This window comes from Mytilus californianus, unplaced genomic scaffold, assembly GCF_021869535.1.
Source record: "Mytilus californianus isolate M0D057914Y unplaced genomic scaffold, xbMytCali1.0.p SCAF_5, whole genome shotgun sequence".
Lineage (NCBI taxonomy): Eukaryota > Metazoa > Mollusca > Bivalvia > Mytilida > Mytilidae > Mytilus > Mytilus californianus.
This window is the reverse complement of record NW_026262701.1, coordinates 50,816,389-50,844,091: the sequence shown is the minus strand read 5'-3', so window position 1 is coordinate 50,844,091 and position 27,703 is coordinate 50,816,389. Positions and strand designations below refer to the sequence as shown.

Genomic DNA, 27,703 nt, shown 5'->3' with positions numbered 1-27,703 from the left:
AACCTTAAAACACCAAAATACATTTTACGGTCAACATACGATCTTCAATTTTATACAATATGCTAAGGTCTCAATCACCCAAGTGTAAAAAGTTATCGTTCAAAGATACATCATAACCACCAAATTCACGAAATGACAAAAATCATTCAACAAAAGATATTCTGTTCAACAATGCATATGAGTATTTGAAGAAGAAAAAAGTGAAAAGCTTGAATTGTCTCCAAATTATAAGAGATGGTATACAGATGATGAGATTTTTCAAATTTCTCATGCACATTAATTTGTGAAAATAAAAAAAAATTAAGAAAAAAAAATACAGGAAATACAAAATTAAATTGAGGAAATAAAAGCAAAGGACATTTTGGTGCTTGCTCGTTTCCGTTTGCCCTAGTTTCCTTATGTAATTGAACCTGATATAGAGTTTTCCTATTGGTAATTGAATCATATTATTAATGTGTTATTATTATTTCCGGGATGGGAATATATTAACATAAAAATTTACATGCATGATCAAAACTGCAGACTTTAACTGATCAAGCACAGTTTATTATACATACAAAAAAATGGTTATGAGGTTAATTATACTTACAGTTATCGTAATCAAAGGTGAGTAATGAATAAATTGACTTTAGTTGAAAATCCATTTGTTATATCAGATGGCCAATTCAATCAATTCAAGGTTTATATAATAAAAAAATTTAAATGTTTGTCTGATGCACTATACATGTTCCACAGTCAATTAGGTCAATAGTTTTTTATAAGGTTAGTTTTATTCAAAACGCTTAACATCAAGGTATATGATAAGGCAAGTTTTATCAAATCTTTTGTAACTGGTGAATATTCAAACTCCCCTTTTATTAGAACTGCATATATTTCATTGTTACAGCATGAAGCAAGATCAGTTTAACAGACTTGTTTCTAAATGATTGGTCAATGATTTTTAATATGCCATAGCGATAGCATTCATTATATTATTTCCATTGTGATTATTTATTTTAAGTACTTCTGTACTTAAAAGTTGGCTACATACCTTTTAAGTTATTATGTTGAAGTTCGTGATTATGACAATTATAAAAAAACCATTAGTGAAGATACTTAAAAGTGGTTTATTTCCGTGGAGGTTACATTTTGAGATTTCAAAGAATAAAGCTGTTCAACATGTTTTATTTTCACGTTTTTCTAGTCTTCCTTAAAGATAAAATTGAAATCCGTAATTTTTTCACAATTTTATAGAAATCGTGAAACTAGCAAAAAGTTAAATCACAAAAATACTGAACTCCGAGGAAAATGGTTATCTCCTTAAGAAAATCTCCCATTACATAGTATTAGTACAGCTCTTTTAGAATTAACACATCTCATGTCAATGAAAGAATAATATTATCCACGTTCTTTCAATTAAGGTTAATTTAGTTGAAATTATTGCTTTGCGTTCTTGTTTAAGTTTCACATAGGCCTCTTATATTAAGTCAGTGATACTAGGTATGCAGCTGCATTGAATAAATACAACTTATTGTTCTATTAATTTGGCCAAATGTACTTTTTTCATATGAATTTAATTTGGCGTACCATTGTAGGCTTGGAACAGCATGAGCTTGATTTGTCACCAAACAATGGCACCTTGGTTCCGACAGGAAATAACCTTACAATTACGTGTTCTGTTAGACCATGTAATGAAACTGGAAGTGTTCTGCTATTTTTTGGGCATGCTGAAAAATTATTCAGTGGAATATGTGATAATGAAATATTTGTGTACAGAAGAAGATATGTGTTTTCGTGTAATTCAACTCAATGCACGTACACCCTTAATGTGTACGATGTTGATGTTACGGATCAGCGACAAATGATCTGTACTTATCGGTCGTCTTCACAAAACGTCATCAATAAAACCACCACCATCCGAATATCAGGTAAGTAAATGTATTATTTCACCGAATATTGATCAATTTAGTGTAAACTATGTAATTCTTGAAGGTTGACATTCATTAGGAACGCTAAAACTCAAAAACATTAAAGCCAAGGTTATATAGATACTTAAATGCGTAAGGAGTTTCATTCTAACATTATAATACATTTTATAAATCGAATATGTTAAAATGATGCATTCAGGGTGAAAGAAGGATTCAAAATTAAAATACTAATATCTAATTGACCCTATGAAAAAGGTTACTGTTAAAATTATGTTTTCACTCAAAAACAATAATTAGTGACAGGAAGTCCAAAGTTTGGGTCCTGTTAAGTGCTATTTCAAAGCACATTAAAACCGATATTTGCAAACAGAAATATGCAAAATTGAAATAAACACAGATGTTTCATTTCTATTTATTGTGTGCTCTAACCGATATTCTTAGCTCAAAAGAATGATGAAGTTAAGTTAGTTTGTAATCTGTTTTCTTTTTGGATGAACTTGCAACAACTTATGACCAGAATTAATGTGTCATTAGAAAAATCAAATATGTTATAAACACATTCAAAAAAAGGTTTGTTTGTCTGAGGAAGTGGCCAGCGTATACTGAACTGTTAAATGTAGATAAAACATAAGTCAAAGTTTGATTTTCCTCATTCAAATGTTAACTTATAACAGAACACTGCCTCAAACCCTTATTGAATACAAAATGATATCAATTTATCTGTAATTATTGTTTTTATCGGTATAAATATTGATTTTGTTATCAATAAATTTTAACACAACTAAATATCATTGATATACAACTATGGATATTCTAGTGATATCTTTATTTTGGCATTAGACAATATTATGGTTTTCTCTGAATGTCTTTACACTAAATCCATTGGATGTGTATTAATTGATATGTTTATCTTGGATACATGATTTTCTAATTAGTTGTTGTTGGCTTTTAACTAGCCACTGTAACTGCGAGTATTGTACTTTTAGTCTTCAGTGTTTTTGGTGGTTGTTTTTGCTTTGTATCTACCAAATGAATTTAGCCCTATTCAACTCATGTTTATAGTTTGTTCTTATGATGTGCTGTTACTCAATTGTCTTAGTTTAGGGGAGGGTTGAGCGCCTGCAAACATGTTGAACCCAGCCATATTGAGTATGTCAGAAGTCAGTAACCTGCAATCCAGTGGTTTTCGTGTATTGCTGTGTTTCATACTTTTTTTCGTTTATTGTTTTGTACATAAAATAGGCCATAAGTTTTCCCGTTTAAAGAAGTTTACATTTCTCATGTCGGGGCCTTTCATATCTTACTATAAGGGTATGGGTGACCTATAGTTGGTGACTTCTACGTCATTTCAATACTTTGTCAGCTATCAGTAACCGTGACTTATTGCAATTGTATTTTCTTTCAAAGTATCTTTGAATGCTTAACTAAATTTTGAATTACTAAAATGTCAGCAAGTATTTGCTTAATTATATGATTGATTGATTGATTGTTTGTTGCTCTACGCCGCATCAGCACAAAAAGGCTATATCGCGGCGATGCTTAATTATACAATCTGAAATACAGTTGATTTGAATCGGAATAATTGGATTGATTAGACATTGAAATAAACGAGGCACTTAAAACCCCAACAGTAACTTTATATTGTCGCTTTACTTTCTATGTGTTATGCGGTATGGGCTTTGCTAATTGTTGAAGGCCGTACGGTGACCTATAGTTGTTAATTTCTGTGTCATTTGGTCTCTTGTGGAGAGTTGTCTCATTGGCCATCATACCACTATTTGTTCTGACTTGAAGTTCGGGCTTGAAAACAACGCTCGAAGAGTTATTATCTAAAGACCTAACGACAATGTGTGTGCGTGTGTATTTGATTTTATAATGCGGTTTTTATCCAACGCAATCATAGGTTTGAACGTTGTTTTCAATTTAGACTTGTTTATATTTTTTCGTTTGGGCTTGTATTATATTTGCCTTCGGATTTATATGATCCGTTCATCCTATTTTTACTCTTTCAAAATTCAAGAGTCTATCCTAAATTGAGGTAAATAATATGGCCTTCCAAATATCGTTTAGATTCCTAACATCACTGAAGAGACATTAATTGTCGAAATCCGGATATGGTGTACTAATTTTTGCACCTCATGTTTGCGGTATACCATCTTTTCCGCAAGTTTATTGTTTTCTGTCTGGTAATAAATTAATGATTAGATCTATTTTGTTACATCTTGTGATTTGTTTTTTGGCAATCGCCAATGGCAGTCAGAAGGGTTTAATAACATCAGTTGTTCGACCTGCTAGTCAAATGCGTTCTGTTAAAATATACTTTTTCACTCATTTGGTCTTTTGGAAAATGTTGTTTGTGCTGTATTTAGACCCCTCTACCAAGAAATTTATCTTGCCTGCACACGTATAAAAATTGCGGTTTTTATCCAACGCAATCATAGGTTTGAGCGTTGTTTCAATTTAGACTTGTTTGATTTTATAATGTATGTATTGACAGATTTTCCCGGTAAACCCACCATTGAACCGGAAGGTCCATTCTACCTTACACAGGAGGTTAACCTTACTTGTAGTTCAACTGGAGGGAATCCAGTTCCAAGAATGATATTTTCTTGTAATGGTGAAAACGGAAGGGAGAAAATGAAGTTAGACAAAGTCGTAGAATATTACCTTTCATTGAGAATGGACTCGCACATGGTGAATACAGTTTGTACATGTGTAGTTATTCAATCACAAAATAACTATAAACAGGAAACAACATTCTACCCGATTATATACTCAGGTTTGCGTTAGTTATGAAATATTTACACAAGTATTAAATATGAATCAAGTGTTTTGTTTTGATGAAAATACTATCATTGAGATAAACTCATTATAGAAACCAGGATTAAAATTATCATCTGATTAAAGATCGACTTAGATATAGAGATAGTATACTGATATTCATAGTCCATAGGTCAAGGTTCAATCAAACAAATATGAGTGCAAAACCATCGGAAAGACATGATCTCCACAAATATGGGTTCAAAACCATTTGGAGTGGCATGATACCCATATAAACGCAGTGAAGCCAGGTGCCTCGACAAGCTAATCGTGTCCTATTATTCACGCCTCATACGTTATGTATTACCTAAATTTTACCCAGTAGTCAATGCTCTTACGTTTCGTTGTTACACTGTCGTTTTAACTATGTATAGTTGTCTCGAGCTCATTGACGGAAAATAATACCACATCTCCTGAATTTTACATAGTGAGCGCTGGGGATCTATCGCAGAATTATACTAGAAATTTAAGACACTATACCAATTAAGAGAAAAAGACTGTCATTCGATCAATCAGTTTGAGATGGAGATTTGTTAAGTAATGGTGTTTGTCGTCTTTCCTCATAAAAGAGGGAGAAGATACGAAAGGGAAATAAAAAAAACCATAAGTCAAATACAAATAGACAACACAATGGAAGAGTTGAAATTATATAAAAGAAACAGTTTTTTTTTAATAAGATTTCAGTTGAGGATTAAAAATAATAAACAAGTATATAATGAAGAAAAGTTAAATATTTCGATATTTTTGCAAACTTATTAGTGACTACGTTTTGAAACACTCTAGTGAATCTTCCGAACTTCTAATAAGTCATATTTGACTAACACTCTCCGATGGATATCATCTTGTAATTGTTTTTAGATCAGTTTTAAGAAAGGGTCATATGAAATTGAGGTATCCAATATAAGGAAGAGATATTTAAATGTTCTCTTTAGATATGTTTATATAATCAGCGCCTGAAGTCAGATAATGAACTTCCAACGGTAATTTGAAACGTGTTGTAAATATCATCTGAAGTAAACCCTTTTAGGAACTTCTTGTTTTATGCTAGTGTATATATTTTTTTTTTCGATAAAGAGTCAGTTCAAATTTCAAATCTATAAAAAAAGAGTCTTAGCAAAGCGTAAAAAACATGATAATGTATATTGAGTTTTGTTGAAAACTCCGAACTAATTGAAACTAAAATAAACATTATCATATTTTATTCTATTTCTACTTATATAATACAGACAATTTTACCACAATATCACCACCTGGACCGTATGTTGATGGAGAGAGCATAGATTTCAAGTGTTGTTTTGGAAAAGTAGACAGTCCTAGAACTAATCTATCCTTTCAGTGTCATGGAGAATACGTATCACAACAAATTAACAATGTTACTTGCCTTTATCTGAATGTTACAATTGATATAGACAAGTACAGAACAAAATGCACATGCATAGCTCAGTCGAAGGATATGAGCATCAATGTGAGCTCTGATATTCAACTGGTTATCAACCGATGTAAGTATAACCAATATATATTATATTTATTTCAAGGAAAAATAAGTACAAATCTGTTTTTGTACGATTTTGTTTTTTTGTAATCACGCAGGTTAAAAACTATAAACGAGCACGATCTGATTATCTTTATTATCTACGCGTGTAATTAAGTAAAATAACACGTGAATATAGAATCTTAAAAAAACGACAACAACCTTTCAAGAAATATAGGCAGATGATAGGTAGTAAGAATGTTATGCTACGATAAACACAAACCTCACCGAAAAAAAAATTATTGGATATTTATTTTAGACAAGCTATCTTCAATTGTGCAAGTGATAAACTGCTAGAAAGGCCAAGCACTGTTCAAAGTTGTTTGCACGTTGAATATGAAAATAAATACAAAGGAACTCAATCATTCAGTAATGGAACAAAATATCTAAAAGATAATAATATTGCGAATGAGCTACATTTTATATTACGACATGCTCAATCTTTTTTGAAGATGACCCAGCATTCGAGTTATCGCCATTTTACAAAGTTGTCTTTGGAAACACAACAACACTGACATGCCTTGTACCTGGTTTGCAATACCCCTTTGCATTTGGAAACTGGCAATATAAGAAAGAAAAAGAAGAGAAAAAGCTTAAAGGATCAATTAGCTCAAATACCACAACCGTGTTAACAGTCAGCAATAGCACTTACGTAGAAATGGGGACATACTATTGCACAGTGGTTGATGAAAGAAAAAATGATACTGTTGTAGCAAATGCATCGACAGAGTTAAAAGTAGAAGGTACGTATCAATATTTTCTACAAACTGAAAACTTTTATTAAGTTTTAAACATAAAAATGCGTATGTCCACATTTGGCCTATATACATGATATTTAAACGATAAAGAAAGTGCTGTGAAAATTGTGTTTTTACAATAAACCTTTTTAATTTCTAAACTCAGCACATGAAATGCAATGAATTTTCTTTAGTTATTAAGAAAACAAATATGTTGCTCACTGGTGAAAAGATGTCTTATTTGACAATCATACCACATCTTCTCATTTTTGTATGTCTGATTTGGATGAAATATCTGTCCAAAAGGTAAAATCCACTATAATGAAAATAGTATGCCATCTTTATTTTTTTCAAAACTTTTACTGCGTTATATACTGAATAAAAACAAAAAACATGTAGCATAAGTAGTTAGTCATCTACAAAAGAGTTGCCCATGTTAATCCTCAACGTTATTTGTTAGAATAATAATGAAACCAATAAATGAAAAAAAGGTGTTCGTCGTAATAGAAATGTCGTCGGTCGGGTTAGTAATACAAATCAATTCAAATTCTGCAAAATTCTCAAAAACATAAGGAGAGTGATTTAAGATATCTCCTTCTGGCATTCAAAAAAAGACTGTCATTAAAAAGCTTTTTAACATTGCAACGAAAGCGCATTATTCATCTTTAACTTGTTGTACATTGTATCGAATTCTATCTTCATTCGTTTAATTACAGGACCAATCGCTCTGAAGAAAATTCACAGTAAACAAGTAAACAACACACGTTGCATGCTTATTGCAACGTTTGAGAGCTTCCCAAAAATAGAAATAAAGTCATTGTGGGAAAGCAACAAACAGATTGAATTTCGACAAAGCATATTAAACAGTAACGGTCCTGAAAGGAAAGACAAACCAACCACTAAACAGCAAGCAAACATTCTTCTTGTGGATTGCCTGTCAAGTACTATTTATGGAATGGTTGTTTCAAATGATATCTTTACCGAGAAATTTTACTTTGATATGAAAGGTATATTATAGGAAAACACTAACATGTATAATTATGAATAAATTTACAAGGAGAAATACTGTTCATGTATATCTTCCTCTGGTTTTTTTTTTTTTTTTTTTTTTGCATTTTGACTGTATGAATATAGTTCAGTAAAGAAAAAACGGAATGAACGATAGATGGCTATGCCGTTTTCTTCTCTCCAACCATTTTTTATTTGACAAAACGCCATTTGCATGGGCGCTTATGTTGTTCACTGCTAGTATGATGGACCGAGGTTCAATTTTGACATTGTCCGTATTTGAATTGACAAATATTACTATTGCAGATGTTATCATGAAATATCCTTCCCATTCATTTAGAATCGAATGGACCTTTAATATTTTCGCAAAACGCATTGAGCATATATATTCTAATTCATACTTTACGCTCAATTTTTTAAATGAAACATTTTTTGCAGGTGTAATTTTCAAAATGTCACGAATTTTGAAAATGGATGAACAATTTATAGATGGTAAACTGGCATCTATGACATGTTACGATATCACCCAATCAGAACTGAGTAATCTGGACTTATCATGTGATAATATAACAAGTATGAAACAGGATATTGTAAACGATGCTGCATCTATTAGAACTGAATTTATTGCCGACATAAAGGATGATGGCACTAAATGTAGATGCAATTCCAATCAATCTGAAAGCGAGTCAATACTGCAGATTCACATAGTTCCTTGTAAGTGTTTACAAGTTATCAAGTATACCAGATAATAATCCAAGCATAAGAAGGAAAACATTGACAAAGAATCACCCAATTGTACACAGAGTACTTCGGTTTTTGCTTTCTTATAGGTCTAACCATAAAATCGTACAATGTGATTTCAACATTTATTATTTGGATTTAACTTATCGGAAATAAAATTCAACGGAACATCTTCTTAAACAATAAAATTGAAGCGTTTACGTTTTAGAGTTTATAAAATGACTTATTACAATAAATTTTACAAAACCATAACGATTCTGGGGAATTGTTATTCACTCGGTGCAATGACAATTGTGCATATTACAAGAAAATAACAACAATATTGAATTTATTGTATATGGTGTACTCCAAATCACTCAAACGTCTGAACAAAAGTGTGTAAGAATATTTATTTACACAATAGTAGACGCCAACTCCTTGTTCTACAGGCAGAAACAGAACTCCTCCAATGTTTAAAAGGAAAATGTTTTCACCATAAAATAATCGTTCAGTGTAATGTTCTTCAATAAACTCATCATAGATTCCAGGACTGAAATTTTGTACTCGAGACGCGCGTTTGGTCTACAAAAGACTCGTCACCAGACTGAAAAAAGGTTTTGAAAAATACAGAAATAGGAGTACCTTTAATAATATAAAAGAAATAAGATTAAAGTCAGGTTCAAATGCGTATTATTACAAAATATACATGTGAAAGTTTATGAAGTAAATTCTTTTTAAATATTTCTTAGACTTTATCCACATCGAATGAAAAATCAAAGTAAACGTGAACAAAACAGACAAAAACATGATTTAAATTCGTTTTCCAATCCCTTGATAACAAAAGCAATAAGTCGGCCAGATATTTAAAATTATTTACGACTGCTTACGTGTTGATCTCATATAATATTGATAACCTAATAAGATTAAAAAAAAATGTTTTTCATAAAACGCAAAAGGCGCACAAAAGCATAAAAATTTCAGAATTTGTTATATGATTTGATTTTCATCAATTGAATATTTGTCTGGTAATCTGCCTTTTTTTATTTTGATAATCTCCATTTGGAGTATCTCCATTTATATTTGTATATTAAAATTCTATTCTGAAGTGGGCTCTGGACTTTTCATCTGACAATTTCGGTTTGTTCTGTCTTTGTAATTTCAGACAAAGGACATAATGTATCATATGAAAAGGACGTGTGTGAAAGTAATTCAGAGATAAAACTCGTCTGTCAAGACGAAAACTTACCAGACGTTTTTCACTTTGGAAAGTGGATTCACCATTATAATGATGTAGAAATAGGCCAACGTGATGGATTTTCATCAAGGAAACAGACGTCTATCCAAATACCTTTCTGTACATATGAAGACATAGGGAACTACACATGCACCGTAACTGATTCAAGGAAGAACACAACTGTTTTTAATTCAACTGTTTTTCTTAATGTGCCAGGTTAACGAAGATTTCTAATATATAAATTGTCAATCTTAAGGCAGATGGGAAAGGGGTCTGGATTAAAAAAAACGATAGGTTTTTAATGCTTTGCTAAAATTAGTTTATATCATGATAATGTTAAAAATATGATGAAGACTTTGGGTCATGGAGCTTTTTTCAATTTACAGGTTGTGCAAAATTGTCAGATTTTGTATAGATTATATAAGAGAAAACCAATTTTGTGTAAAAAGAAAGAAAAGTAGACGATATACTTTAGAATAAAATATGAAAAATTAGCTCTTATAGTGTGCTATAAGAAAATGGCATTTTATGACCTTTTGTATTTGATATCGATAAATCTTAGATCCCCGAACCTTTCTAAGATAACTGTTTTCTGTCAGGCGTCAATAATTGACTTAAGTATGCATCATGACAACTTCAATGCAACAACCTACTTATTCATTTCAGGGCCACCCGTTATAGTAAACAGCTCTATTGTAAAAGATAATTCAAAAGCAGAATGTGTACTTAGTGTCCATTTTTATTCTTTTGATGAAAATCCGGCAATTAATTGGTATAAAAATGGAAAATTGTTACATTCATCGGAACGTCAAAGACCAAATGTCAGTCCAACTACTCATTATGTAAATATGCATAACACTGAAGTTCCAGTTAAAGCAAAGATTGCAACACTTCATCTGAAACCAGGATGTGATGTAGAAACATCTATATACCGCTTTACTGTGAAAACTGCAGACTTCTCAACATCTCATACTTTTAAAGAAAATGGTGAGTATATGATTGATGTTTTGGAAAGTTTGTTATCCTACATTTTTACATTTTCGACATGTGACTGCATAAGCAACATACAATTTGCTTGTACTCTTTTTAATTCCTAGTCGTTCTTTGATTTGCTTTTGTAAATGACTATATTTTATAATGTCAAACAAAAGAACAATTTCTTATTGTCTGTTCTTAATTAATATGGTTATTGTGGCGTGTGTTGTTCAACCACAGACACAAAAATACAAACCAACAGTTTAAATTTCTTAATAGACAAACCTATTGATTCGCCAACACAAACTTCTTTAAATACCGGAATGAACTCATGTGATGTAAAAACAAAAGAGGGGTAGAAGAAGAGGAGTGATTGTTTCTACGATTATTGAACATCATATCATCGTCATCTATTGCAGAGATATTCAACAACGTTTAAACAAATCATAGTGGCGTGAGTTAAAACTTGCGAAGAGGATGCCTCAACTTTTAGAGTGTTGTGTCTTTTCAAGAGTTGTGTAAACTTCCTTATAAAAAAAGTGTACTGGTATGGTTGTAATTGTGTATGATGCATGAGGAATGTTTTATAGTTTATTTTAAGTTCATTTTAGAATAAATGTATATTGAAATTTTCAATTACCTCAAACACGTTACACTGTGTGTATAATTTAAATAGTTCAAATTTAGTATGTGTATGGGGAATAGTGTATTGTGTAATTCTGTAAGGTGTATTGGTGCATTATGTATTGTGTTTTAGTGTATGGTATAACTGTAAGTGGTTAATTCACGCCATTCAATGACTGTAGCTTCCTTCTAGGTAGCAAACCTCTGTATAGGGAATCATTAATGGGAATGTTAGAAACGCAAACCTCATAACACTGTAGCAACTTGGAGATACTAGTTTATATTCCATATTAATATGTTGCTTCGATGTTGCTACAATAAAATTGAAAATGCTCAGATGAAAAACTAAAGTCGACAAAATATTTCCATACTCCTAACAACAAAACTATTATATTTAAATTTACATGTGTACGCTATTTTATTTAACGCCATTTTGTCCCAGGTTATAGTTGTCTTTTTGACATTGTTTTACATCCCCTTTTTTATTAATATTGTATTTATATTGTGCCATAGATCAAATTTATTCGTTCAGTGTATGTTTACTTGTTTTTGTTGATATGTCTTTTTGGTCGAGTTAAGCCATTTCAATATATATTTTATAGTGTGTCTTTCTATGTTGTAATGTTACACTACTATTTCATGTTAGGACGAAGGTTGGTGCCTGTTTAAACGTTTAAACCCGCTGCATTTGTTTGCACCTGTCCTAAGTCAGGAACCTGTTGTTCAGTGGTTGTCATTTGTTGATGTGGTTCATAAGTGTTTCTCGTTTCTCGTTTTTTATATAGACTAGACCGTTGGTTTTCCTGTTTGAATTGTTTTACACTAGTCATTTGGGGCCCTTTATAGCTTTCTGTTCGGTGTGAGCCAAGGCTCGGTGTTGAAGGCCGTACTTTGACCTATAATTGTTAACTTTTTACACATTGTGACTTGGATGGAGTGTTGTCTCATTGGCACTCATACCACATCTTCTTATTTCTATATGTATTTCTTTATTAGATAACACAGTGCGCAAAGTGTTAATACTCTCACTGATAATAGCATCAGGAATTTTCATAGCAGGACTGATCATAACAATATGCAGAGCAACCAAGGGTATGTAAACACTGATTTATGAAATAAACAATGCTTGTAATTTAGTACACCAGACGCGCATTTTCTCTACATAAGACATGTCAAATGCAAAATCACAATCCATGTTGCAAACCGAAAGTGTCTAAGTAATTTCCTGATGGTCATATGATATTTGTGTTGTGTTGTTGAAGTATTTTCCATTGTTGGAACTGTGCTATTACTTCTCCTTATATTTTTTTCGGTATTTTAATATCAGTAAGCAAGTCCATGGATTCGTCCGGCAATGAGAGGCTAATTTGATTTGCTTTTCTATTTCCAAGAGTTTTCCCCAACAAAATATGGCACACACAAACTCTTTACTCACTGTTTGTCTGTCACAAGCGTTTATAGCACAGTAGTTTCTACAGTTTATTTATGATTAGAATGAAACTTAACAGGATATCTTCATTCAGTAATAAGTGGTATATTTGCCTTCTTAATTAAAGATCAAATTTATCTTAAGTTGCCAACAGCAAAAGATTGACCTTTTCACATATTGGAAGTTTGTTTAGATTAATCTTCCCAGTGGTCTGAATCGTTGGAGTGTTAGGAATTTCGACCAAAATTGCTTATGATTTCAAAGTTTTGGGAGCATGGGTAAGTTTTAGCGTTACTATTTTTGAATATGAGACAGGAAAAAATCTGTTTTTCTCTGCTGTCTCTTCAGTTCCTATTAAATCGTATTTCTTTATCGATATATTAGAAATATTTTATACGAACATAACTACGAATAACTTTCATTAGATACCTGATTTTTCAATTCGTCTGTTGCTGTTTAATGCTACATTTCAACAAACTTTTGTGTCATTCGCACCCTGCGCTACCATATCGATATAGAATTATTGTCTTATTATTGATTGATTGCACAAAACTATATGTTGCGAATATACTCTTATGAAATAGAAATGAAAAATATCGTAATTCAATTCAAGTTGATAGTTTAAGACTCATTTCTCAATACTATAGAGCACAATATTACATTAAATGTATGATATGTATATAAAATGGAAAACTTTTACATAATTACAGAAATTATAACATCGTATCATTATACCAAATCATATGAGAACGCATTTTTAAATTAAAAAATTTCACTTAAAAATGTGAAATTGAAATCATTCCAATGAATTGCGTCAACTTAACAATCGCACCTGGAATTCAAAAAGTACAAAGAAATGGTAATTTCTGATTGGATTGAGAAATTTTCATTGAATTATAGTAAATACATTTAATAAATAGAAATTCCAATACCAATATCTCTCTTTGTAGAATTATAATTTCTATTTTTCTTTATCATTTAACTATTGGAATGAAATTATTAGTCATTACCTAATCTGTGAAGTTTAATCAAATTGTAGTGAATACCGAAAAATTTGTTTGTGACTGTTCTGTATTGTACAATTTAGTATTTTAAGAAATAGTTTACTTAATTTATAGGTACAAAAGACAAATTCTGGCAAATCAAGAAGAGGTAACTAACTATATGTCAAAGATAAAAATAATTAGGATATGAAAGCAATTACAAAAGATAAAAGAGATATGTGTACATGTCGGGAGCACCATCCCAATGACATAAAAAGACATCAAGAGATGAACATACTGTGACAAAACAATATGTCAGTTTATGCAGTTTAACACAAACTATCAAATATTTGGCATTATTAATAAATTTACTATTTGAAGCTATAGCTTCAATTGAATTTTCAAATATTTGGCTCAGATCGTCACTGAAGAGACGTTAATTGTCAGAATACATTCTGTGCATTAAAATTAGTACTTTTAATGTTATAACGACAACCACTGAAGATGTTCCGAATTGAAACAGGCACATGAACATGATCTATATCCGCTCCTTTTTGGTCTCGATTAGTGTAATGATACGGTATAACAGTATGTGCAGTTACAAGTCAGTATAAAAAAAATCACGCAACTATATAATATCGTTATAATAGAAATCCGAAAAATTGATATAAGTAATACCGTATCAAACAATGCTCACACATTGAAAGCGAGATCTGAAAAGTATTTATAAATTAAGGCGACTGTTATTAACCTATGTTCAAATCTCGTAAATCGAAAAGGGGAAAAAGATACTAATGGGACAATCAAAACACATAAGTCAAAAGAAACAGACAACACAATGACAAAAGGAAAAAGAGCATGAAACAATAGCCATCCACAAAATAATTAACAGAAAACTAAATATCTAGCAACACGAATCGCACCAAAAACGGGATGAAATAATGCCACAGTAGTTTACCAATGTCCAAATCTCGTAAGACGATTAGGATGAAAACACTGTCAGCAGGTCTTGCACCAAAAGCGTTATCTGCTGTATCGCTTAATCTGTGGATTTTGAAATATACTCTCCAACACTGAAGTATCATTAAGTCAAAGGGTATAATATTGTTAATCATATAGCAAATTATGCCATTACACAAATATTTGATAATAAAAGAATAAATCTGAATTCAATAAAATGTAAAGGGAAAACGTCTGGTTAATATTTGACGGTCATTCTTATAAAGTTGTTGCACTGTTAATATGAAAACTAAAATAGTAAAACAAAATGAAAAAATAAAGATTGTACAACAACGCCAAAAGTCAGTTAATCAAGGAGTGATTTATACAAATATTAATTAACAATTTATTATAACTAATATCCTTTATCAGTATCATATGTCGGATGTGAAATGGCGACAAATCTATCGTTTAAAACCCTTTATATGACGCAAACTGAACACCATTTACCAAAAAATGACCTATGTGTTCTGTAATAAATTTAGCATTAAAAACTTGCAGGAGGAAAATCCACCTTTGAGAAATAATTAATAAAATACAATCAATTGAACGTATTTTCAAGAAAATAATACAAAAATATCAACCCTCAAGGGCTAAAGTTTGACGATAAATATGACAATAAGACTTTATAAATGTGGGGTGTGTCTGAAAAGCTTTTCTGGATTTACCTTGATCAAGAATGCTAAAACTTAAAAAAGAAAAGAATTGAAAGCCAAGTGTATGTAAAAATTGACTACGTGATTAGCTGTAAATCGTTCTATGTCGTACAGAGAATAGAAGATATCAAATGGTAATCAGTGATCATTGGTCGATGAAGGACATAAAACACGATAGCCAAATGAAAATGGCGCAATAACGAAATGGAAAAATCAATTCAGAAATAAACTTTTGAACAAAACTATAGGTTGTGTTACTCGCATGCACAAAAAAAGACTTCAAATGCTTCAGAAAGTGATCCAAGACTCAATATTTTCCAGTTAAGTACGGCTTCTACATTGAAATCATCATCCCGCTCGATGTTTGAGTTTGATCCTGTAAGATATCAATGTTATTGAAAATATGTTTATGTTATATTAATATGATTTGATATATTATTTTTAGTCTGAATAGTACTGTAGCCAGAAGACGAATTGATACCCAGTTCTATGAAGAAGTTGGAATGGTTATTGCAAATATAAGTATGACTTATCTTATTTATATTTAAATAGAATACCTTCTTTATTTACATTTAAGAAAGTTTAATTCATAGAAGTAAAAGACATGATATAATGACCTTAAAAATTGAAAGGCAAAAAGGGCAGTAAACCTTATCGTTATTTCGTAATCTGCGACACTTGACCCGAGAATTTTTTAAGCTTGAACTATTGACGTCATACAACAATCATTTTTGCATTGTTGCGTCAGACATTTTATGCTATGACATCAAAATTTTACGGGAAAGTCTATGACAGCCAGAAATGGTGGACAAACCGCGATGAGGTGTATTTAAATAGTCCTGTTATAAAGTAGGTCTTTCAAAATTGCAAAAATCCCTTGAGCGAACGTTAATTTGAATGTTTTGTGAGAGTTAGCAATTACTATTAGGATTAATTATATATATGTATGTTAATGTATATGGTGTTGTTTCAGGGCAAGCAGATGAAGGAAACACAGGACATAACAGAGATACATTGACAGACAGTAACTATGAGCAGATTCCATTTGATAGAAACTGATGATCCTGCACAAAAGTGAAATATATTGTTGTTGTACATAATTGAAAAAAAAAAAACCTTGAAGCTAGTTATCAAAATTATATTTATAATCATTGTATCATTAACATTCATTCTAGATACATGTGTGTCATTTTTATATTGTTGTTTACTTTTAGGAATGAAATCATATGTTTAATGTTTTATTATGAAAATGTGCTAATTTTTCAATTTTCATAAACGCACAAATTTATATACGAAACATCTGAAACGTAAGACTTTTTTAATCTATTCATTCTAATATGGTATATTAAATATTAAAAATGTAAGATGGTAATAGAAAGTAAAATAGCAAAAATACCGAACTCGAAGGAAAATTCAAAACAGAAAGTCCTTTATCAAATGGAAAAATCAAAAGCTCAAACACATCAAACGAATGGAAAACAACTGTCATATTCCTGACATGGTACAGGCATTTCCTTGTGTAGAAAATGGGGGATTAAACTTGGTTTCACAAGTATATATATATAACTTTATCCTTATTTGGTATCATTAGATTGTGCATTGTCTCTCTGTACAAGTCTAAGTGAACATAGTACTATATAGGATAAGATCGATTGTGAAGTGTAAATTTTACAATATTTGCAAATATGCATTAGCTGTATCATTGTTTAAGGAAACGCATTTACTGTAAAAGATATGTTGTATCATTTTTTTTGTTGATTTCCATTATGGAAAACTAAAGATATTTGTGCATTTGTTTTAACTTTAATTTTTGTTTAACTAGAATATTCTAGTATACAGAGATCATATGTTTTAAAATCTTATTACACTCTACTGATTTTACAAACCTTTTATAGACAAGATTGGAAAGAAATTGATTGTGTAATGTAATTCTACTCTTTATAATTGATTTCTTTGAATAATTTATTCTTTGAACAGAAATCTTTTAGAACATTTTTAAAAAGTTTTAAAGGAGAATGATGGGCACTAAGAAAGTCGGAGAAACGTCACGTTCTTTAGAGGATCCAAGCAAAACAAATGATCCTAAGAAGAAGAACATACGACAAAGAGACGTCCTTGCTGCAATGCTGGTTGGATATATAGTGGGAATACTGTTGATGATGATGATACATTTTATACTTCAGAAGAAATGTGCAAATTGTACCTCGGGAAGTACAACAAGCTCTCTTGGTAGTAAGTTCTATAGACTATTTACTCATGTATCTACACTTTAAAGGGAAATTACTTTTTTTTTTAAATGTATCGGATATTTTTAAAAACAAATCTTGCATTGTTCTTCATCAGGGGCGTAGCTACTCGGAGGCACGACAGCACGTGCATCCACGTCATTTTCACACAAAAAAAAACAGAGAGAGAGAGAGAGAGAGGGACAAAATTAACATATAGGAATTGATCTTTCTATGTATGAATTTTAAAAACTACGCAAAGAATAAAAGCAAGAGGAATACACATGCAGCAAAATTTTTAATCCTTTAAGACATGTATATGTACGATAAATACATACAACTGGTGTAAACTTAGCGGAACTTTTTATATTACGGGCATTATTTAGAAAATACCACCTAGTACATAGTTGCTGGTACCACCACCATAACGTATATTCGCCTTGGGTGCAAAAAAAAACATCATCCCTTTAGGGTTAACAAAAAAATTGAAAATTATTATTTTTCGCTTCGCCCCAAAGCACACAAATTACTAGAACGAAGACTCTTCAACTCGTATCGATCCGGGGAAAATTACAGTTACTTTGTGAACTAGTTCAAAACTGACCAAGTATGTAGGTCTTGACAACATCACGTCAACGTATTCTCGTCCTGGTGTGCATGTAATATTTGCTACGGGACATTAATAACCATTCAATCAATCAATAGTTTCCGTATACTTGCAGTTGAGAAGTTGGAACTGCTGTCATTATAAAAAAAAGTACACATTTTCCAGTACATGCATTACGTTTTTATCTATTTTACAAAATAAACCATCTTGTATATAGATTCGATAATTCGAAATAGTTTCTATATGGGCCGGCTATTCGAATAGTTGATTGTGAAGGCATTTAGATAGATTGTTAATTCTAACTCGTTTTACTGGACTATTTGGTTATTCAATTTTATAATGAATTTTCTGTCCGAGTATATTAATTAGCTGGATAATTAACAAACGCAGATCATAAAAGATCGTCATCAAAGTACCATTCCCTCTGAAAAAGTTCATTAATTTCAACATCGAGAATTCTTAACTGCGTAAAATTAGAAATTCCTATCTCTCTCTTGTAGAGTTTAACCACAAAAATTTTAAAACATCTAAATACATATGTTAAGCAGTATATTGGAGTATGTGTCCACCAAGTATTTGGTATCCAATGATGTTTATGCTAACAGAAACTCCACATATAGAATTGTGTTTATGTCTATTGTTTGTTTTTTATACATCTAATTTGCTCAATACAAATACTAGCATATGGAACAAATCTCCGTGATTTTAAAAGCTCTCACAGCGTACAAAAAACGAAAACGACAATGTTTATTTCATTCGATTCGAAGTTGAACAAATAGTTGCCCTAAAAAAAACACAACAAAGATGACCAAGTTTTATTACGGTTGGGATTGTTTTGAAACGCTATATATGCGGAGCTTTTGGGGGCTTTGCCTCCCTAGTCCCCCTACCAGGGCTTTGCCCTGGACCTCCTGGGGGAATAAGGCGGCCCCAGAACCCTCGCCCTTTAGTTTGTGATTCCACTTCATTAAGGAGGTAGCTACGCCCCTGTTCATAAATATGTACACATATGGCAGCGCTTGTAAATGCTGTCTCAATAATTATACGATTGCTTAAAACGTTACGTTGTATTATTTGAAAAATACCATGAAAACACTGACAATGTCCATCATATATAAAAAGTAGGACTTATTGATATTGTTGTAGGATTTTTTTAAATACTTAACTATGTGTAAGCTGTGCTAAAACATTTTATTTACTTTTTTAAAACATAATTTGAAATAAAACGAATATTACACATGACTGGCATACGCACAACTAGTGTTTATGTGACAACCTTCTTCTGCTTCGCTTGTGGTTTTGTTAGAAAAGACAAAAAATATAAATCATTTCTTAACATTAAACCCTACAAAAGACGAAATAGTTATTAAAGATTAATATCGTAACGATTGTGCTCCAAAATATTATAATTGGAAATTCAAACAATGATTGTTGATAAATTTTAATTTGTTGAAGATCGCTAGCAGAAGAAACATGGTTGTTGCATAAATATTATAAGAAACGCCAAATATACCACATAGAAAAAACAGATCACATCACTTTTGGAGTATATGTCAGAAATTAAAATTTTAAAGTAAACTTTACAAACAATAGATAGAAACTTTACCAAAAAAAGATGAAGCGTGACACGTCTGGTATAAGCAGATACACATAACCTCAAAACGGAGAGAAACATAGTGTGTTGACAAGATAAGCATCCCATGGAACGGAAGCTTCGTCCTATTAAGACTATTCCAAAATGAAAATAACACTTATGAAGTATGAATTCCGATACTAGGAGAAAACTCGCAACGTGGGTTTTTAAGTATATAATGATACATATGTTAACTAATAATATTGAAATAAATGCAAAAAAATATTATATTTTGATATAAAAGCTTGCGTATCTCCTACTTTCGTATTCTAATATGTGTCATTTTGGAAAATTTTGTAGACTACGATTTTATTTCAGATGGACTGCAGGACTCATGTTTTGAAGGATGGATTATATTAGCTGGAGAGAAGACTTGTTTCTTTGATAGCTATTTCGACGTAAACTGGACAGTTGTAGAGCCGGTAAGTTCGTATTTTGTAATGATATTCATGCAAATATCACCTGCTAACTTTACTCGCAGTTAATGTTTACATGTCATTTTCTAAGTATGTATCTGACATATCTTGTTTGTGTGGCAAAAAGATTGCGATTCACAACTAATGCCTAATCCACATTGATGGCCATATCTATAGTTGTGTATCAGTAGTGTTCATTTCTATCACCCCTTTCCAGTTTGCATAAGTGTTAGTGGTCAGTGCATATAGTGTTTTCTTCGTCCGCACGTCAGTGCTTTTGAAATTAAACAGTTGTCCGGACATTTTTTATTTTGCTTTGAACATTAGTGTAACTATAATGATGACTTACGGATCGAGTTTCGTTCTAGTTGACCTACTTTTCACAGAAATAACAGCCCTTGGAAAATTTCATATCCAACTTTTTTTCTGTTCTATAACTTTAACAGAACTATTATAAACTGATACAGTGTGGTTGAACTTTTGAACAAATTAACGGCATTCATATCGATAAATTGTGTACCCTTTCCAGACTAGTCTACTTTCTCTCGTTCTCGTGCTAAGCTTTAACTGTTATGTTATGTGTGAATGTAAACGTTTAGGTAAAGGCAGATCTAAACTGCAAATAATGTTACGTCAATCAAATAAAAGACAACACTTTCTTACACCTTTCATATATCATGGGGCTCCAGTTTCATATATATCCACTTCTTCTATATATAAATTTCTATTCAATTTAATCAAATAACTGAATTAACTTTACCGCGGGGTATAATACAATACATATACTACATACATTTGTGAATAATGTACAAAAACCAAAGAAATAGCTTGGATGACTACCTTTTGTGGTTATATATTTCCTTAATCTAAAGTTTTCAAGTACAACGTTGTTTGAAGAATTAAATAATCTACCGCGTTTTTAGGTATTTAGGTTTGAACAATAATAATCAGTTGGAAAAAATTATATCACTATTTGAACAGTACTAGGCATAATGTAGTGGTATTCGTCACCGATGTCATTTGATTCACAGATGTTGTATTTTCTTTCATTTGTTGCAGATTCATTCCATATTTTCGTCTCAACTGTCAAGTGATTACTTCAACGAATAAAATTGGAAACAAAATACATGGTTATATAAAAAATTATATGGTAAAATAAAAGCATATTTTTTTTAATTTATGATCACTTTTACCACCCATTTGTCGACTTTTCAATTATTCCTATATGCCAAATATTTGACATTGAAAATCTAAAATAGTTTTCATTCACATTATCCACTTTGTTTCAAATAATTGTTTTAGTAAATTAAAAGCAATTTATCAAACTATGAGACGACTTATTTACCATTTATAATTCTTCTCGTGTGCCAACTTCTGAATAGACTACTTAACTTACAGTTGGCAGTAAGATGCAAATAGCATAGATCAAAACTTACAATGCACCTATTCTAATAATCTAAGTTATCGAAGTCAATTACTTCTGATGCCGTTTCAATCTTTTCAAATAACCTATAAAAAAACAAATCTATTCTCAGAATACCATACATATCTTTCTTTGCATGTTCCTTTTAGTATATCATTGTGGAAGGAAATGATCCACTTTACCTGAACAAAATCTTAAATATTTGTATTCCTTCACTGTTTCATTTTGCTCAAAAGCAATGTCAATCCATCTGAAATATTTTCTTTAGAAAAGTCTTATTAATAATGATTTTCAAATGCCAATATTTACATTATATTGCATATTCATCCGACATAGACTGTATAAATAAAACCTGTTGTAAAAATATAACAGTATCATCAGCCTATATAAATATATATAGTTATTATATATATTTACCTTACATAAAGATTTCAGATGAAAAGAATTCAATACTATATTATTTCTATTTCAAAAATAACTAATACGAGAGATGGAAAGAGTTTTTCCCGGTCTTATTCCCAGTTCGCAAAGGATTGTCGGACCCATGTAATTGTGAATTCGTAGGTGATTTTGCATTCAATGCATTATCATACAACTTCTGTATATCTCGAAAGAATGTTCCGTTCATGTAACGTTACCTTCGAGTAATTTATATTCGCAAAGGCTTATGCAGTAAGGAGGAAAATAGTTTACCAAGTGTTGACAAAAGAGTATTTTTACAATAGTTGCGAGGATCCAATTGTCATCTTTGATTTTAAACAAAGGTATATTGCTTTACATTTTTTTAAACAGGCAAGATTACTGTTCAAACTTTAGAATAGAGAGTCGAAAGATACCAAAGGAACATTCAAACTCATAATTAGAAATCTTTTTTTTGTTTCAGATAACAAAAACCTGAATCTTTATCTGACTCAGCTCTAGGGGCTCCTTCACTTATTGAAATACGTCCTTCAACTTTTCAAAAGAATTGGTATATCAATTGAGTTATCATTCAAACATTCCATACCGCTTAACAAAATTAAAGTACTGTTTTTTTTAATTGTGAAATGGATACATTTTGTATATATATATGGTTCTTATCTACAATGATGATTAACTCAAATATATTTGTCGATATCAAAATAACTTTTAAAGTGATGCTAACGTCGTGCTTTATGTTTTTATTTCATCTATTATTAAAAGTAATATTGATTTGAAATATATAAAACAGCATTTTAAATTTGAAAACTAAATGTTTATGCGTGTTGCCTAGTACTGCGAAAACTTCATAATAATTTTTCTTCTTAGCTATCAGATCTATGAATAAGAGGCGTATTAAGTTCCTACTTTAAACATGTTGAATTAATGATGTAAACGCCTACATAGATCCACAAACAATTTTCAAATTCCCAAAAAGCATTTTATTTTACATTTCGTCAGACATTTAGATTTGTCTACCCTTGAAATTTTGTAGTCACATTTAATTGACACTGCTATCGATTCCTAAATAACTGTTCATGTCCGGTCAAATGTTTATGGTCTTGCGTTTTTAAACTTCATATTCAATATCCCAACCCTTAGAAAAATGGTCACACCACTGTCCCAGGTTAGGGGAGGATTGGCGCCTTCAAACATGTTTCACCCCGCCACATTCTTTATGTGCCTGTCCCAAGTGAGCAGACTGTAGTGCAGTAGTTGTCGTTGGTTCATGTCTGTCTTGTTTGTTTTTCGTAAATTGTTTTGTAAAAATTAGGCCGTTAGTTTTTCTCATTTGAATTGTTTCATATTTTTCATGTCGGGGCCTTTTATAGCCCACTATACGGTATGGGTTTTTCTCATTGTTGAGGGCCGTACGGTTGCCTAATATTGCTTACATCCACTTCATTTGAATTTTGGTGGATAGTTGTATCATTGCATGGTAATCATACCACATCTCCTTATTTATATATATAGTACAGACAACTATAGCTATCACTGGAGACCATATGTTGACCTGTTATTTCATTCATTTTTGTCCATATTAGATTGCTGTCGCATTGGTGTATCCCACGTCTCTTTTCATTTACATAAAAAGTAAATTAATGGATGTCTGAAAATCAATATTGAAACTATAGATGCCAATTTTTTGCCAAACAGTATGCCATTTATTTACAAACTATGACACTTTTTCAATGAAGACACTTGTTTGCACTGCATGGTGAATAAGATCTGTTAAACAAAACTTTTAGAAAAACGTTATAAAAAATGAAAACAACACTTTTTATATTGCATACATCCGAAGCGCTTTTCTGGACTTAACTTCATCCGGAACGCTCAAAGTCGAATATTTAAAAGCCAAAGATGTTTAAGAAACGAAACAGCTGAAGAGCTATATGACCAAAAAGGTTCTAAAAATAATGACCAAATCCATCTAAGGTCAACTTTGCCTGGGGGAATCAGAGCCTTATTAGTTTAAACTGTACAGTCTAGACACTTAAATAAATCATCCTATTGACATTGATTTAATGTTATTAAAGAGTAAAGTGCTCAGTATCGTCTGTCTTTTCTTGTTACATAGTATGAAACCAAGATGATTATCACAATACGGAAAACAACATGTATTTAAGTGTGTATTTACATATACCAGTGGCGTAGGAGTAGACTGAAAAGTAGGGGGAGGGGCAAACTTTTGAAAGTGACAAGTGAATAAACGTGTTCTATATTCTAATAGTCTAGAAGTTAGTCAGTGTCCTCTTTCGTTTTCATTTTCTATATTCAAAAGTTTTTGTCAAAAAGGGGAGGGGCAAAAACAAAAACATAGTCCCCCACTTTTTGAAAGTGAAATGAAATTGCCACCCTTAGGTTTGATACTGTTCGTTTAGATTAAACTTTAAATTTTCACAGAATACCAAACTGTTTTGCATGGTTTTTGCTTTCGATGCCAACGACTTCTCGTATATATCTTTTTCGCCTTGTGAACATTTTCTTTGCCTTTTTATATTACTAGCAATTTTACTATATAATTTCAGGAGGCCGGTACCAACGAAGTTGATGAGTATTTTCAGAAAATCAGACAGATTCAAGGTAAATTAATACTGGACGATAAGGGATCTAGAGCCTTGCCTTTTATCGAAATAAAAAAAAAATCACGTAAAACATCTACAAAATTAAGTCTGGAAACCCCTTATTTTAAGTGGAGCTTCCTAGAACTCCCTTTTAGAAAATCTATATTATCGTTTGTATATCGCGAAGAATGTGATTTATACAATTTGATTAACATACAGCTTCTTTGTCCACGCTTTGCTTACAAATATCTGCCAACGATCCGTTCTACTTTCTGATTAAACAATCTTTCAGGGTCCTCCGAGTTTTGCTGTAATGATGCACACCTTCAAAAAACTTGAAGGCAGAAATTTCATTGGTTTATTTAATAGTAGTTAAAACAGAAAGTAGAACGGAGTGTTTTTGGATCATTGTAAGGGAAGCGTGGAAACGGTCTGAATTGCAATCAAATTGTGATTAATATATAACTGTTTGTCCTTTTTAGATATCAATGATGATATACTTTGTTTGTCCTTTTTAGATATCAATGATGATATACTTGTTGGCACTGTATTTAACAACGACAGAGGATTTTACCAATGGATAGGTGGATCTGGTTCCAACAATGGCACCCTACCTGCAGCTAACAATACCGTTGCCTCACCAAACGCTACAAACATCTGCGTGAGTGACCTTCAAGAAGCGCCTATTGAATGGGGATTGAATCTGTTGGGAGCAGAATCAAATGACACGTGCTTCATTTCGTGAAGTTAGAAAATAGAAAACTCATCTGTATATATTCTGTACATAGCATTAACTTCGTAGATTTTTTATTGCATTTCTTTGGTGTATCATTAAAATGTATCTGTTTATCATTTATAATAAAAAACGTAGTTAACTTTTTAAACATAGTTCTATGCAAGGATTGCATCAATAATGAAACTGATTTTAAAAACATCCTATCTTTACTTTCAAATTGATTTAAAAAAGCAATTTTTTGTCTTCCTCACAAGCACGAAAAATCGCTGCCGAAAAATTCCAACCACTTAAACATGATAAAGTGATTCGTGCCTGAAATATTTGATTTTAATACTCCAAATATCACTGACCATCAATCATTTTTCTGTTATGAGACGAAAAAATAACAAAGAAACTTTTTCCTTATGATTTCTGCACATTCTCAAATCATTTCATTGTAAAATAGTTACATATTTTTGTTGTTTTATTTTTCAAATTACACTTCGTTTGCAAATACCATTAAAATGTTATTATCTCATTATATATCAGTGCTTGCTGTTGTAGTTTTTACCATTGGTTCTTCCTGTTATATTGGACGAGTTTCTTAATTTGTTGTTCGCTATTGATTTATAGATGATTTCACTTGATATGCGTAGCTAAGGGACATAACTCTGAAAATCACTGGTACGTTTGTGTCAAACCATTTCAAACATATATTCTAACCTTCTTATAAACACAGATCATTTAAAATCTGAATCACAAGAATGCTGAATAGTTATCAATGAAACTGTCTATTACAAACACTTTACTGATTTTATCTCCCATAAGCCAGGTGAACCCCCTACTACAACGTCGGTAAATTAATTATTTGGATGCTAGATACTCGTTCAATCATACTTTTGTAAATGAGAAATCAATAGTGTTATTCAGCAAGATTTTTCTTCAATCAGAGAATGAACTTAACGATTTTTTTCACCCGATGTAGTATCAAGATTTGTTTGGTATACAAAGTTATTTTTAAATAGTCACCTTTTTCCGAAATCTTACTCAACTTTACATTGTTTTTCTCTTCAATCAAACATGTTTGCATCATATATCTATTTTCATTTCATATTAATTTGTATTTCTCGTCCCTTTTTAATGTTTATGATAAAATATATGTTTATCTATTACTGAGTTTGTTTTAATATATCTCAAACCTATACTGCTATGGGGCATAAACCTGAATGTCTTAAAATGTTTACGTTTATTTCAAAATAGGGAAGCTAGGTAGGGAGTGTATGTATATTGGTTTTTTTTTTTTGTTCGATGTGTGATTACTATCACATAATGTTTGAGCAAATATCTGGTAAAAAATATTGAGTATCAGTCTGAAAAAAACCATCACATGCCGCTTTCACTGACCAAATTATCACAACTGTCTTGATGCTGGAGCAAATAAATGATAAAACTGGCACATGATGATTGGGTGACGGATAAACTATCCAATGCTGCTTATCGAGTAACATAAACTTTCGCATGCTACTTGATCGAGTAATTGAACAAATATCACAAACTTCGTTAACAAGTTACTTGATGAACTATCACATGCTGCTTTATTGAGTAACTGATAAAACTATCGCATTTTGCGTAAACGGGTAACTTATCAACTATCACAAGGTGCTTTATCGAGTAATTTATCAACTATCACATGCTGCTTTTCTGAGTAACTGATAAAACTATCACATGTTGCGTAAACGGGTAACTTATTAACTATCACATGCTGCTTTATAACTAATTAAACCATCATATGTTGCGTTAACGAGTAACCTAACAACTTTCACATGCTGCTTTATCGAGTGACTGATAAAACTATCACATGTTGCGTTAACAAGTAACTTATCAACTTTTACATGCTGCTTTATCAATTAACTGACAAATTATTATGCAAATAAAACGATCACAAGGTGATTTTACAAACAAAACATGCTGCTTTTACTGACAAAATGCACATATACTTAAAAAGCGAACAACGTATATAACCCGTCACTCACTCACA

The 27,703-nt window shown here is 31.4% G+C and overlaps 1 protein-coding gene across 2 annotated transcripts; it reads left to right on the top strand.

Moving 5' to 3' along the window:
- Window positions 1-502: 502 nt before the first annotated feature.
- On the top strand, window positions 503-26,837 carry LOC127702452 (uncharacterized). 2 transcript variants are annotated; one of them, XM_052206655.1, is made up of 16 exons: window positions 503-606; window positions 1,575-1,907; window positions 4,405-4,686; window positions 5,954-6,226; window positions 6,711-7,001; window positions 7,712-8,002; window positions 8,442-8,717; window positions 9,886-10,173; window positions 10,624-10,944; window positions 12,553-12,648; window positions 14,104-14,137; window positions 16,069-16,145; window positions 16,597-17,855; window positions 20,407-20,510; window positions 24,915-24,969; window positions 25,469-26,837. In XM_052206655.1, the coding sequence occupies exons 1-13, from the start codon at window positions 564-566 to the stop codon at window positions 16,680-16,682; spliced, it is 2,691 nt and encodes an 896-aa protein (XP_052062615.1). In that variant the 5' UTR covers window positions 503-563; the 3' UTR covers window positions 16,683-17,855; window positions 20,407-20,510; window positions 24,915-24,969; window positions 25,469-26,837. The 2 variants fall into 2 exon arrangements, with proteins under 2 accessions (XP_052062615.1, XP_052062616.1); XM_052206656.1 differs by lacking the exon at window positions 25,469-26,837 and adding an exon at window positions 25,433-25,452.
- Window positions 26,838-27,703: the final 866 nt, after the last annotated feature.

Bases quoted from the DNA above. Each gene is read 5' to 3' on its own strand.
- LOC127702452 (XM_052206655.1), top strand. From the start codon at position 564: ATGGTTATGAGGTTAATTATACTTACAGTTATCGTAATCAAAG. The intron at 8,718-9,885 runs GTAAGTGTTTAC...TTGTAATTTCAG, and splicing joins GCAGATTCACATAGTTCCTT to ACAAAGGACATAATGTATCA. The intron at 14,138-16,068 runs GTAACTAACTAT...TATTATTTTTAG, and splicing joins TTCTGGCAAATCAAGAAGAG to TCTGAATAGTACTGTAGCCA.